The 13,571-nt window shown below is 40.5% G+C and overlaps 1 protein-coding gene across 1 annotated transcript in view; it reads left to right on the forward strand.

Annotated features, from left to right (window-relative positions):
* Positions 1–2,978: 2,978 nt before the first annotated feature.
* The window catches only part of trabd2a (TraB domain containing 2A), a 60,608-nt gene continuing 50,015 nt past the window's right edge, over positions 2,979–13,571 (forward strand). The window contains exons 1-2 of the mRNA XM_046839918.1: positions 2,979–3,491; positions 4,990–5,550. Of these exons, the coding sequence (XP_046695874.1) occupies positions 3,387–3,491; positions 4,990–5,550 (666 nt within the window). The 5' untranslated portion in view covers positions 2,979–3,386. The remainder of the gene's footprint in view (positions 3,492–4,989; positions 5,551–13,571) is intronic.

Genomic DNA, 13,571 nt, shown 5'->3' on the forward strand with positions numbered 1-13,571 from the left:
GTAAATAAATCAATTATTATTTTTTATTTAAACAATAACCTTTTTTATATATATTTTTTTAATATAACTTTATATTAAAAATATATTTGTTCATATTTTTTAAGCTTATTATTAATAAACAAGTTCAATTACATTTTAAATATTTAGAAACATGAACAATGAAACTTCTTATTTCGGGTAATATTTTCTTTCGCCGCTAGATGGTGGTAAAACTCACCTTGTTGATTTTCTCTGAAGAAAACGTGCTTCAATGAATGGACTGTAAAATAAACACTGCTGAAGTGAGGCAGAATGTCAAAGTAGTACAGACACAGGGTTAAATACTCTAAATGAATAAATGAATGTCTTCATGGCCTTTTTCATGGTTAAGGTTTTGGGGTTACTGATCGCAAGTTCAGGGTTGTCAAGCCCCGATTTTGCCAAGCAGCCACTTTTGGGCCCTTAAGCAAGGCCCTTGACCCTTTGTGCTCCAGGGGTGCTATATCGTGGCTGACCGTACACTCAGACCACAGGTTCTAAACAAGCTGGGATATGCGAAGGAAAGAATTTCACTGTGCTATAATGTATATGTTAAGGCTACTTTATTCTATTTTCTTTTCGCCTCTAATACATGAATTGCCGTTTGCAATACTTTCTATACCTTAGAAACACTATACACGGTTCTCGTAAATAAGTTCTGCTTCTAAAAGAAGTTGTAATCCATGTTGTCCAGCTTCACTGACAGTGAGGGAATCTATGAATAAATCCAGAAGTGTATAAAGAGGGAGATCTGTCCGAATGCTCGCTGTGGATGTGAGTCTCTCTACACATGGAACTACAATTCATTTATAGGGTCCCCTAGCACATGATGTCATCGGTGTGCGCTAGCCGTGTCCCGATCTGCTCGAAAATTCCCTCCAGACACAAATAGCTGGATCCCTTACAGAAAATCTGTTTTCAGTTTCGCTGTGTTTCAGTTGCTTACTGTGTGTTTACGGGCTCTGAAAACGGGTTCAGCTGCACCGTTTCAATGTGTTCAGTATATAAACAATGCTGATTGATTAAAAAAACTGTAAGGCTGAGTAAAAAACTTTGGCCTCCAAAAAGCTGACTGATGAATCTCGAGGCGCACAATGATGACATCACATGATGGAGAATGATGATCAAGAATGCAGCCTCAGGAAATCATGCAATGTGGATCCAGGATCAGTTTAACGTGGGATGTGTTCCCATTTAAGCTTCCTGATTAATTAAAGAGAAAAACACTCAGACAGACAGTGTGTGTGTGTGTGTGTGTGTGTGTGTGTGTGTGTGTGTGTGTGTGTGTGTGTGTGTATGTGTGTGTGTGTGTGTGAGAGAGAGAGAGAGAGAGAGAGAGAGAGAGAGAGAGATGGACACAATGAAAGATAGAGGAAGAGATGGAGACAGATAGAGCAGATAGAGAGAAAGACACACAGAGAGAGAAAGTGTGAGGAAAGAGATAGACAGTGAGACAGAAACTCGATGTACAGACTGGTAGAGAAGCAGAGAGTGAGAGGCAAGAGGCAAAGCCAGAAAGAGAATTAGAGGCAAAAAAACAGACAGAAAGATAGACAAGATGTGAGAGAGAGAGAGAGGAGAGAGAGAGAGAGAGAGAGAGAGAGAGAGAGAGAGAGAGAGAGAGAGGAGAGAGAGAGAGAGAGAGAGAGAGAGAGAGAGAGAGAGAGAGAGAGAGAGAGAGAGAGAGTTAATAGAATACATAGAATACAGAAACTGATAGAGACTCAAAGCACTTTTGTATCTGCTAAATGCTATAAATGTAAATGAAACTGTATTGTCATCTGAACACTTCTTAAAAGTCAAACAAACAAACGAATAAATTAATGCATTAATAAACAAACAATCAAATAAATAAATAGCATTGTGTTTAAAGTTACTGTATCAGGGTTGTGTCGGTGTATCAGTGTTGTGTTGGTGTTGTGCCGGGGTATTAGTGTTGTGTAGGTGTTGTGCCAGGGTATTGGTGTTGTGTAGGTGTTGTGTTGGTATATCAGTGTTGTGTTGGGGTATTAGTGTTGTGTAGGTGTTGTGCCAGGGTATTGGTGTTGTGTAGGTGTTGTGTTGGTATATCAGTGTTGTGTTGGGGTATTAGTGTTGTGTTGGTGTATCAGTGTTGTGTTGGTGTTGTGCCAGGGTATTAGTGTTGTGTTAGTGTTGTGCCAGGGTATTGGTGTTGTGTAGGTGTTGTGTTGGTATATCAGTGTTGTGTTGGGATATTAGTGTTGTGTTGGTGTTGTGTATGTGTTGTGCTGGGGTATTAGTGTTGTGTTGGTGTTGTGTATGTGTTGTGCTGGGGTATTAGTGTTGTGTTGGTGTTGTGGTGGGCTATTAGTGTTGTGTTGGTGTATCAGTGCTGTGTTGGTGTTGTGCTGGGGTATTAGTGTTGTGTTGGTGTTGTGCTGGGGTATCAATGCTGTGTTGGTGTTGTGCTGAGGTATTAGTGTTGTGTTGGTGTTGTGGTGGGGTATTAGTGTTGTGTTGGTGTATCAGTGCTGTGTTGGTGTTGTGCTGAGGTATTAGTGTTGTGTTGGTGTATCAGTGCTGTGTTGGTGTTGTGCTGAGGTATTAGTGTTGTGTTGGTGTTGTGGTGGGGTATCAGTTTTGTGCTGGGGTATCAGTTTTGTGTTGGTGTTGTGGTGGGGTATCAGTTTTGTGCTGGGGTATCAGTTTTGTGTTGGTGTTGTGCTGGGGTATCAGTTTTGTGCTGGTGTATTAGTGTGGCTTCAGCCCCTCGGAACTCTTGCCGCTCGCTCTGTCACTCTGCTGCTGTATTTAAAGCCCCGCGGTGCCGCTGATGTCTCGCGCCCTCCTCTAAAAAGCCCTGCGGGGGCACGAGATGCTTCAATCAGATTATTGGTCTGGATGGGGAGTGTGTGGAGGTGGCGGGGCTTTAGAGGGGCTTCGGGGTGGGAAAGGGGTGAGGGCAGAGGGGAGGGAGGGGAGGGAAGGTAAGAGTCCTGGTGATGCTACTTTTCTTCATTCACTTCTCTGGAGCGGAGAAACGCAGCAGCACGAGACGCGGAGCTTCGGCGCGCGGGTTGGACGCGGTTTGGACTCGGACCTGTTGCACATTTTGTTTTTTTTTGTTTTTTTTTTCTTTCGTATGCAAACCGATTGCAAGGACTTGTGGTTGTGGACTGTTCGGTTGTCGGTTCCGTTTCATGAAGTTCGGATAAAGTGTAAAGAACAAAAAAACAAAAACAGAGTAAAGAGGAATAAATACGGCGCGCGCCATTGAGAAGGTGAAAGAAGTTTACAAGCATGGACGACACGCATCGCACCGCGCACCGTATCCCTGTCATCCCGGAGCCCTGAGAGCGCACACGAGCGGGATAAGAAGCCGGGGGTGAAGCCCAGGCGGAGCCGCGATGGTGCTGACGCGGTGCGCGTTCGTGCGCGCGTGCCTCGCTCTGCTCCTGCAGGCCAGTCAGTGGAGCGCGAGGGAGAGCTCGAGCTGCGACCTCAACAGGAAGGTAACACAAGTTGTTTTAATTTCCAGGACAGAAAAAACACAAGAAGTGTATTTTATATGCATTTTTATATACACCAATAATACAGTTTTTTTTGCATGAAGCACCAAGTCTGATGTTGCTGTTGGCATCAATTAATGCATTTGGAAGTCTGATGTCATGCAATGCAGAAGTTACCACAACAACTTTTGAACACATCAAATAAATACAAATAAAATGCATTTTTTATCAGTTCAGATCAAACCAGGTGATTGCATTATTGCAGCTTAATGAAATAAAGATGTCCAGTGGAGTTCATGAATTTCTGCTGTTCAGAGACGTGTATTGCATGAAACGACATATTAACCGCCCATTAGGGCAATTAACGACTTTTCCAATAAACATGTGAGAAATGTGTTAGTTCCTATATTTGGGAGTGTTTTTCTACATTGTGCATGCAGGTGCAATCAATTACAATTAGTCTGTTAATGTCTCATGTCTCAGTTGTGTAATAATGTCGCATCTTTCTTTCTTTCTTTCTTTCTTTCTTTCTTTCTTTCTTTCTTTCTCGATGCAACAGGTAAAGACATTGTTAACAACACTTCTTGTCACATTTTATAATCTTTTTTGTCTTGTCATATTACCTTTCTATCTATCTTTCTTTTTTTATTGTCATCTTTTTTTCTTAATTTTTTATATAACAGGTCAAGAGATTGTGAACACCATTTCTTGTCATATTTTTTATCGTAGTTCGTCATCATCTTTCTTTCTTTCTTTCTTTCTTTCTTTCTTTCTTTCTTTCTTTCTTTCTTTCTTTCTTTCTTATCAATGCAACAGGTAAAGACATTGTTAACAACACTTCTGTCACATTTTATAATCTTTTTGTCTTGTCATATCACCTTTCTATCTATCTTTCTTTTTTCTTGTTCTCTTTTTCTTTTACTTTTTCTTCCTTAATTTTTTATGTAACAGGTAAAGAGATTGTGAAAACTATTTCTTGTCATATTTTCATCATAGTTTGTAATAATTTTTTTTTCTTTCTTTCTTTCTTTCTTTCTTTCTTTCTTTCTTTCTTTCTTTCTTTCTTTCTTATCAATGCAATAGGTGAAGACATTGTTAACACCTCTTGTCACATTGTATAATCTCTTTTGTCTTGTCATATCACCTTTCTATCTATCTTTTTTCTTGTCCTCTTTCTTTCTTAATTTTTTATATAATATGCAAAGAGATTGTGAACACCATTTCTTGTCATATTTTCATCATAGTTCATCATCTTTCTTTCACTTTTTCTTTCCTTCTTATTTTTTTATGCGACAGGTAAAGAGATTGTGAACGCCCTCCTTTCTTTTTCATATAAACACTGACTAAAGTCATTCATCTAGAATTAATGAGCTCTGAAATTCAGCCTAATAACACCTTTATAACATGTTTTAGACGACAGATTCGATTATGTGAAATCAGACTGATCTGCCACAGCAACCACTTGCCTGATCCCTAATTCTCACGCTCTTTTTTTCCACAGCAGAGCGAGCTGAACTCCTTCCTGTGGACGATCAAGCGTGACCCACCGTCTTATTTCTATGGGACCATCCACGTGCCATACACACGGGTATGGGACTACATCCCCGAGAACTCCAAAAAAGCCTTTCAGGAGAGCAACATTGTGTACTTTGAGCTGGACCTCACCGACCCGTACACCATTTCGGCCCTGACGCGGTGCCAGCTGTTACCGCATGGAGAGAACCTGCAGGACGTTCTGCCGAGAGACATTTACCGGCGCTTGAAGAGACACCTGGAGTATGTCAAGCTCATGATGCCGTCCTGGATGACCCCGGATCAGAGGGGCAAGGGCCTGTATGCCGATTACCTGTTCAATGCCATCGCGGGCAACTGGGAGCGCAAGCGGCCTGTGTGGGTCATGCTCATGGTGAACTCTCTGACTGAGGCGGACATTAAGACACGCGGTGTCCCTGTGCTGGACCTCTACCTGGCTCAGGAGGCAGAGAGGATGAAGAAAAAGACGGGAGCTGTGGAGAAGGTTGAGGAGCAGTGCCATCCTCTCAACGGGCTGAACTTTTCCCAGGTGGGTGATTCTCATGCTCGAGTGTACAGTTCTCACATGCTCACTGGTGAGACATACAACGAGAAACCTAATCTTTAAGAAACTTTCTTTTCTCTGAGCAATGCAGCCTAAAAACGTATGCTACTCACATTTTCCGCCAACTACCAGGTCTTCTGGTCCTCTGTATCCATGCAAAGGTATTTCTGCCTCTGAAAGTGCTGCCTCTGCAATATTAGTGCTGAAAAATACCCACAAGCCCCTGGGAGGGAAAGTGGTGCAGTGGTGCGTTTAAAGCTTCATGGGGCAGATGAGTGGCTATGACGGGTGTCGGGACAGGGGGCCACAGCAGGTGTGGGGTTTCTATCAGCTGAACAAATAGTCTGCTCCCGGCGTGTCTTCCGTTATTAGGATAAATTTGAGCGTAATGGTTTTCGTCTGAATCGCGATTCAAAACGCCCTTGTTGCAGGAGTCAGGAGCTTATTAGGCGCCAGCAATTACGAGCGTCCTTTAAAGCACACAGAGGCGCTCAGAAATCGCGTAGCGGCTGCTGGAATTTAGTGGCTAATACGGGGACGGAACTAAGGGGATTACTCATGGCAATTTGAAGCTAACACTCAAACGGCGGAACACAGAGCCAGCGCTCATAGGCATCAAGTCTGTGCCGTGGATTCGCCTCTGTTCTGCCGTGGTAATTGCTGTTATTATGATAGGAGAGACCGAACATTGTCTGAAATGTTTTCTTGTGCTTTATTTTAACCTCGATTTCAAAATCTTGCACAAACTGTACTTTCGCTAGTCACTTCCTGTGGTACTTCATGTGGTGTGATTACCATTAACCACATTTTTCAATGAGAAACAGCAGTAGTTATATGGATTCTCTAATGCTAGCTTGGTATTTTGGGGCACCTGACTTTTCCAGACATATGTGGTTCTTCCCCAAACTTTTACCACAAAGTTGGAGACACACACTTCTATAAGATGTCTTTATGGGCATATTATTTGCTCTTCACATGAACAAGGAGACCCAAACCTGTTCAAGCATGAGATATGGTTTCCATAGGTTGGAGTAGAAGATCTTCTACATTACAGCACTGACTTCAACCCTATTTAACACCTTTGGGATGAATTGGAACAGTGACTGCACACCAGGTCTCTTCACCGCACCTACATCAGTACCTGAGTTTTCGAACACGCTTGTGGTGAATCTCCAAAGCACATTCCAAAAATCTAGTGGAACATCTTTTTAAAAAGTGTAGGTTATTATAATGTCTACAAATGTCTACAAACATTTGTCTATTCAGTGTATGTGTCGTTGTAGCTAGTTAATTACACTAGCTACACTTTTTATACTTCAGAAGCTGTTGAGCTTCCTTCTAAGTAAATTTTTTCTCACACAAACAATGTCAAACATTAAATGGGAGCTAGAGTTACAGGTCGGACCTCAACTAGGGGAACTAAAGAAAAGGCAGACCACACATAGGAACTTGAATTTGTCATTGTGAGAGAGCTAGCATAAAACATTTCTAACAAGCTAATAATACAGTAAAGACAGGAAAATATCAGTTTTAAGTAGCTTTCCATTATAATTATAGTTTGGGCTGAGTTTGGGTCTTCTGAGATTCTTCCTGAAATGCAGCCATGGTTGTGTGGTGCCTAATCCTCAAACATAAAAATGATGAGCAAAACTAGCATCCATCACCAAACCTCTTATCATTCCGAGTTGAATATCTTCCTTCAAGGCAGCAAATCTTTTTAAGACACTCGAAAAAAGCCAGAACTCATCTCCTTTAGGATATATTTCAGCTCTCAGACCATCAAGGTCTCCATGTATCTTAAGATGCTTTCGAAAGAAAAAAAAACCTCACCAGTTCCATCCAAAACATCTCCGCAGTTCCTAAGAATGCATTTCGGTTTGGATTAAGTTTCTCCTAGATGACAATGGTTAGGAGAAACATCCTAGGAGCCACAGAGCTGGAGCAGCCATCATGGAGTTGGTGTTGGTGGCGTGGTGTTGGCGAGCAAAAGGGAAGTACTTGAGTCTGGCTGCTGTCACAGATGGAATGAAGCGTAATGCGATGATGAATGATGATGCGCTTAGTTTCCATCCATCTCCAAGAGCACCATGGAGGAATGTGTGCTAACCTTCTTCTCCAGCTTTACGAGTTTCAAGGCAAACTTCACCCTGAAAGACGTTAAATATGTTGAAACGGAAATAGGCGTAAGGGGTTTGTAGTGAGTCGGATTCTGGTTTGTTGGGAGTCGATGTCATGAGAAATATCAACGTGGAAGTAATGAAGTATTTGTACTCAAGTTTTTGTTTGCATTTTTTGTATTAATGCAAAGACTGAATTAAAGTGTGACGTCAAATGCAGACACATAAGGTGGACCTCTGGGATACTGCTATTAGATTCAACAAATAAAACGGAAAACAATATGGGTTTCCTCAGGGTTCTCCGGTTCCTCCCACCCTCATCCACTGTGTCTAAAATGAATGAGCTACTAATCCACAAACAGAGCAGTGCTGCATCCTGCTGAAATGTTTAAAAAGTTTTGGCACCCATAAACCCTAGAAATTTATATTATTGGCATAGTGTGTATTGAAGAAATATTTTCATTTGATTATGAGATTTGTTTTGGTGAACTCAAGTAAACTCAACTCGAAATAACTTTTGTGTCTGAGTTAGCGATATACTGTTTTTTTTTTATGATACGGTGCTGTTTCGAGGAACCTGTCACCATCTCGCATTTCAACCAGCAGAAGTCCTGATTATTGTATTATCTGATTTGAGAGTTGTGAGATGAGAACTGTGTTGAATTTTACAAGATACCTAACTGCAAAACGTGGTCCATTACATGTTTAAAATCATTAGTTCCAGTATGACTTGAGTAAAAGTCTCTGATATGAACAGTACTTGATAATGAGTATTTGTACTTGTACTGAACAAAGGTCCTCAACACCATGACACGTGTTGGTAAAAAGCCCAAAACTTTTGATTTGTAACGTTTTATTTCCTAAAATACTAATCAAATTGTATACCTCTGCATTAATCAGCAACACAACAGCCTCTTCCACATGCCAGAACGAAACAAAGATCAAAACAATTCAGTAAAGAAAAGACAAAGTGGTAAAAAAAAAAAGTACGTAATTTCCGGACTATAAAGCGCACCCATATATAAGCCTCACCCACTGAATTTTACAAATATTTTTATTTTGAACATAAATAAGCCGCACCTGTCTATAAGCCACAGGTGTCTACACTGATGTACACGGTGTAACGGGTGAAATATGTTGCGCTTCCTTTAGGAGCAAAGCGGTATTTTAGGAATAGCATGCCAGAAGCGAGCTCTCCCTTCACCCAGACTCAACGCGTTACAACGGCTTGTATTTAAACAGTAGCCGACCAAGAAAGTCATTGTTCACTGTCTTCCTCCTTCCTTTCACAACTATTTCTCTCGGGAGTTTATCTTTTGGCATCGTCGTGCGTTTAAAAAAAAAACGTTTTTTCTCCTGATGCCGTGCAGCTCAAAACACAGGTGAGGTGCGTTTTTTCGTTTCCGTTCGGAAATTTCATTGGTCTAATGTTATGTCGCTCAGTTTTTTGGCTTGAAGTTTGTGAAACCGGGAAAAATCCAGGAAAAATACATAAATTAGCCGCTTCGTTGTTTAAGCCGCAGGGTTCAAAACGTGGGAAAAAAAGTAGCTGCTTATAGTCCGAAAAATACGGTATTTCAAAAAGGAATCTTCAATTAACAAATAAATTGAGTGTCATGTCACAAATTAGAAGAAGCATTAGTATTTAATTGACAAAGAAAATGAAAGTATATAATTATCGATGAAGTAAAACCAAATATTCAGAGCTGAATGTAATTGAATGCACCACTCAATCAACTTCGACAAAAGCCGCTTTTTGGGATTTATTCAAACTCTATGTAATGGGTAACGCTCGTTATTAATTAAAATATAGTGGAGTAAATATACATATATTAAATCATAAATGTAGCTGAGGACAGAGAAAAAGTTTTCTTATTTCTTTGATACTCTAAAACTAGAAAGTGGGCAAAAAAAAAAAACGTGGGTAAATTCACTCAAATACTTTTACACCACTGATAGCAATAATATTCATAAATACTACATATTTGTGTTCAAATCTACTAGACGCTACTAGAAAAATGCAAATAATATTAATTACGAAAAAAAATCCAGATTTCAGAAGTTACTCTTAATAAATAATCAGCTATAAACCTTGCAATAAGGATAAATGGGAGTTTTTACAATATCAATTTTGTTTGTATAAAATCAACTTAAATGGATTTACTGTCAGTCACTGCGTCTGTCTGCAGATGTCTATTAGTCATTAGATCTTTTGATGGTGTCTTCAGAGAAATGCCTGGAAGTCCGTGGAGCTTATGCTCTCCCGAACACCGGTGGTCTTCTTTGTATTGGCAGCATTTAGGCATCGAGCCACACGCTCCTTGGCCGGAGAGGAATACATGGCCAAATCACTCGCTAATCAGATTAACTCCAAACGACCGATATTTCCATCGAGAGCAAAGGAAAACCAAACACGGGCCATTTTTCTGCGGTGAGATGAAATTTGGGTAGTGCTAATATTTCCTCCATGTGCTTCGAAAGCAGATCGAGACGGATCGTATAATGCCGTTCTTTCCCCCGTGGTGGATGGTGATTACAAAGGAAACAAAAATAGCAGCAGTAAACCATATCCATACCAAAATCATAATTCATGTTGGCCAGATTTGCACGCTGTTTAAACAGATCTCACGTGCCCAAGACGTCAAAATAACAGGTGGTTTCAATTCGGCTCGTTTTAGGACGAAGAGAACAGGGAGTAACGCTGGCGAGTTTAAAGGGAGTTCGACTGGGGTTTTGACGCTGCAGGACTACTGAATTCTGAAATCTGTCTGGATTTATCGCTTTAGACAAAATTGTGGATGAACACAACTTTTACTACAGCTTCACTGCGTCTTTCTTAAGGCTGCGCCTTTCTTCCAAGCCTTTCAGACAGACAATGATGTGCTTTAATCCTTCTCTGGATTGGTAGAAGCTTTTTTCGAGCCCCGAGCCAACATCACTTCGCCAGTTACACAATATAGACCTGATATTGTTTTTCCTTCACAAAGAAACAATTCACATCCTGTACTATCCACACACAGGTCGCTTCCCATTCCCAAAAAAGGCATTATTGGATAAAAAAACAAACAAACAAACCAAACAAAAAAAAAAAATCAAATAGCAAAATATCCAGTAGAACCCGAGGGTGCCGATATTTTGTGTAAACAGAATGAGTATAAATGTAGTCAGGCGATGATAAAATACGACAAAAACCTTGCATGCTTTGGACTCAGGATGTATCCTACAGAGACTCAGGTTTATTTTCTGCAGCAAAAGTTTTGGCACCCCAGGTCACTTGTTTAGGGTGGTATTCAAAATATACCGTAGTGAACACCAAGCGATTTGGATTTAAACTTTCAAATGTACTTTATATAATTATAATATAATTATATAAAGTACATTTTCAACTGTACTGCACTGTCTGGTAGCAAACCCAACTTAATGACTGAAATGAACCTTTAAAAGCTTTAATACTTTAAAACAAGCTCATAAAATAAATATGGTTGAAATGGCGAGTGCAGACTTTGTATCAGATGATGTTAAAGAACAACAATGTTGCACTTTTTTTGTCACTGGTGCTCAAATAGTGTTCAGTCAGGCATAAAGGAGACTATTATGATATGTATACAACCTATACAGTAAGCACATTTCATGTGGAAAATAAGAAATTGGCATAATAAATGAAAAAAAAGGACGCTAAATATGAGCACAATTAAAGCAATACTGTGTAGGAATAAATAGAAACATTACGATTTGTAATTAAAAAAATGATGCTTCGGGAAAAAACGAGAGATGAAAAACAAACTTTGGCAGAGACGCTACATGACTTGTTAGTCAAGAGATATTTTGGGACGATTAGGAACAATCATGGCCTCGTGAGTAAGAAGAGAAATCAAATTCTAGCTATGGTGAAAGAAAATATAGGACCTGGGAAAGTCAGACATGTAAATTCCACCTGATTTTCCAAACCCTATGTGTTGTAATTGAGTTACTTCCACCGGGACCTCATTGGTAGCCATTGGCCACAGGTAGGACACCTGATACCTCAGATATGCATATATTCATATCAGCGTCAATGGAGGTATTGAAACAAAGCCACCGAGGGTTACTGAAAAGTCTTGGGAGATTTGAAAGCGCTAACGTGTGGGGGTTATAGTCCGATGAGGAGGAAGGAGACGTGGGTGTCACGTTGCAGCTGCCCTCGAGCACTTCATGGGTTAAGCACCTTGCTGAAGGACAGGGCTTAGAGAAAGGCCAGGTAATTGAGATATCCCATTGTGCCATATCTGAGATTGAAACCAGTGACCTCGTGTGCCAAGCTGCACAGTCGCCTGCGCACGTCTCTGAGCCCTGAGCTCACGTCGCTCACATTTTTCTTCCGTCAGCGGCTCCGGCGACGATGTTATGAAACGAGACGTCTCTATTTACAGATGTCTGTCCGAGATTAAAGGCAGTCTGCCGTTCAAGATCTCTTCTGCAGCAGAGCCAGCGTCAGATTAAAGGAGACGTTCCTGTCTCTCACAGCAGGTTATCAGTGCCAGCAGGGGACAGCTTGCAAACTCAAGCGACCGTCCTTAATCTGATCAGTGTCCAAACTCAGGAAGAGGAAGAAAAAGAGACAGACAAGGATAGAGACCATAAACCATAAAAAAAAAAAAATTAAGCACTGAAATGGAGGTCGTACTTTAAGCCAGTAATGTACTCAGAGTAACTCGTTCACTCTTGGGTTAAATAAAGTCCATAGGATGCAATGAAATCTATTTTCCATTCCGTACATAAACACAATTAATCAAGGAGGCGAATAATGAAACATTCGCCGACAAGCGAAAGCACTCGAATCAAAGCCCCATATCTAACACAGATCAGGGCTTCTGATAAAAACCTAGATTAAAGACGACGCGATCAAATGGAGCAGGACTAAACGACATCACCCAGGCCAGACGCAGATGTAATTAAAGATATAACGAGCTCGAACCCTTTTCCCAAACGCCTAATATGCGCTACACAAATAACTTGCTGTGCTGTTTACGCTAGCTCGCGTTCGTGACCTTTTTTCTTGTCCGAGCGTTAAATGGAACGTTTCCATTAAAGCAGACTCCAGCATTTTATTTTACGCTTCATTTCCGAATTGCTGGCAACCACTTAGTTTTCCATGAGCGTTCGCAAGTCGGACAGCCGTATGTGAAAAGGCAAGGCGTCGGCGAGGCGGCGTTTTTTTTCTCACGTCTTTTTCTGCTCTAACACCTGTGTTTGAGTGTGTAGTTGTAGTTGTGTATTGTATTTTATGGAGGGTTATGTAATGGTTGGTAGCCTTTTGGAGCTGTGTATGTTAAAATCATTATTATAATTATTTTTTAGAATGAAAACTAAAAACAAAACAATGTGCAAACAGAATTTTGGCTTTTAAACAGTGAATATTACAAACAAGCTCTCATTGTTCAACTTTGCTGAAACGATACTCGTTTTAGATTCACTTCATGGCAAAAATGAACAAATGACCCAAATGTGTGTCAGCCATTAGTTTGTAGAGAGTAGCAAGAATTGTATATTGAAGATTAGCGCTAGTGCCTGATGTACTACATATGTATGTATGGGTTTATGGGTGTTTGAGTGTATAAGTGCATGTATGTATGTATGGGTTTATGTATGTATTGTTGAATGAGACTATGGGGTTTAAACACCGACAAGGCATAACATTATTACATTGACCGGTGAGTGAACAATGATTTTCTCTTCATTAAGGTTAGTAGGTGGGATATATCAAGCAGCAAGTGAAAAATTTTTCCTCAAAGTCGACATGTTAAAAGCAGGAAAAATGGGCAAGCGTGAGTATTTCAGTGAGTTTCACATGGGCCAAATTGTGCCGTCTAGACGACTGTGTCAGGGCATCTCCAAAACTGCAGCTCTTGT

The sequence above is a fragment of the Silurus meridionalis genome, chromosome 25 (assembly GCF_014805685.1).
Source record: "Silurus meridionalis isolate SWU-2019-XX chromosome 25, ASM1480568v1, whole genome shotgun sequence".
NCBI lineage: Eukaryota > Metazoa > Chordata > Actinopteri > Siluriformes > Siluridae > Silurus > Silurus meridionalis.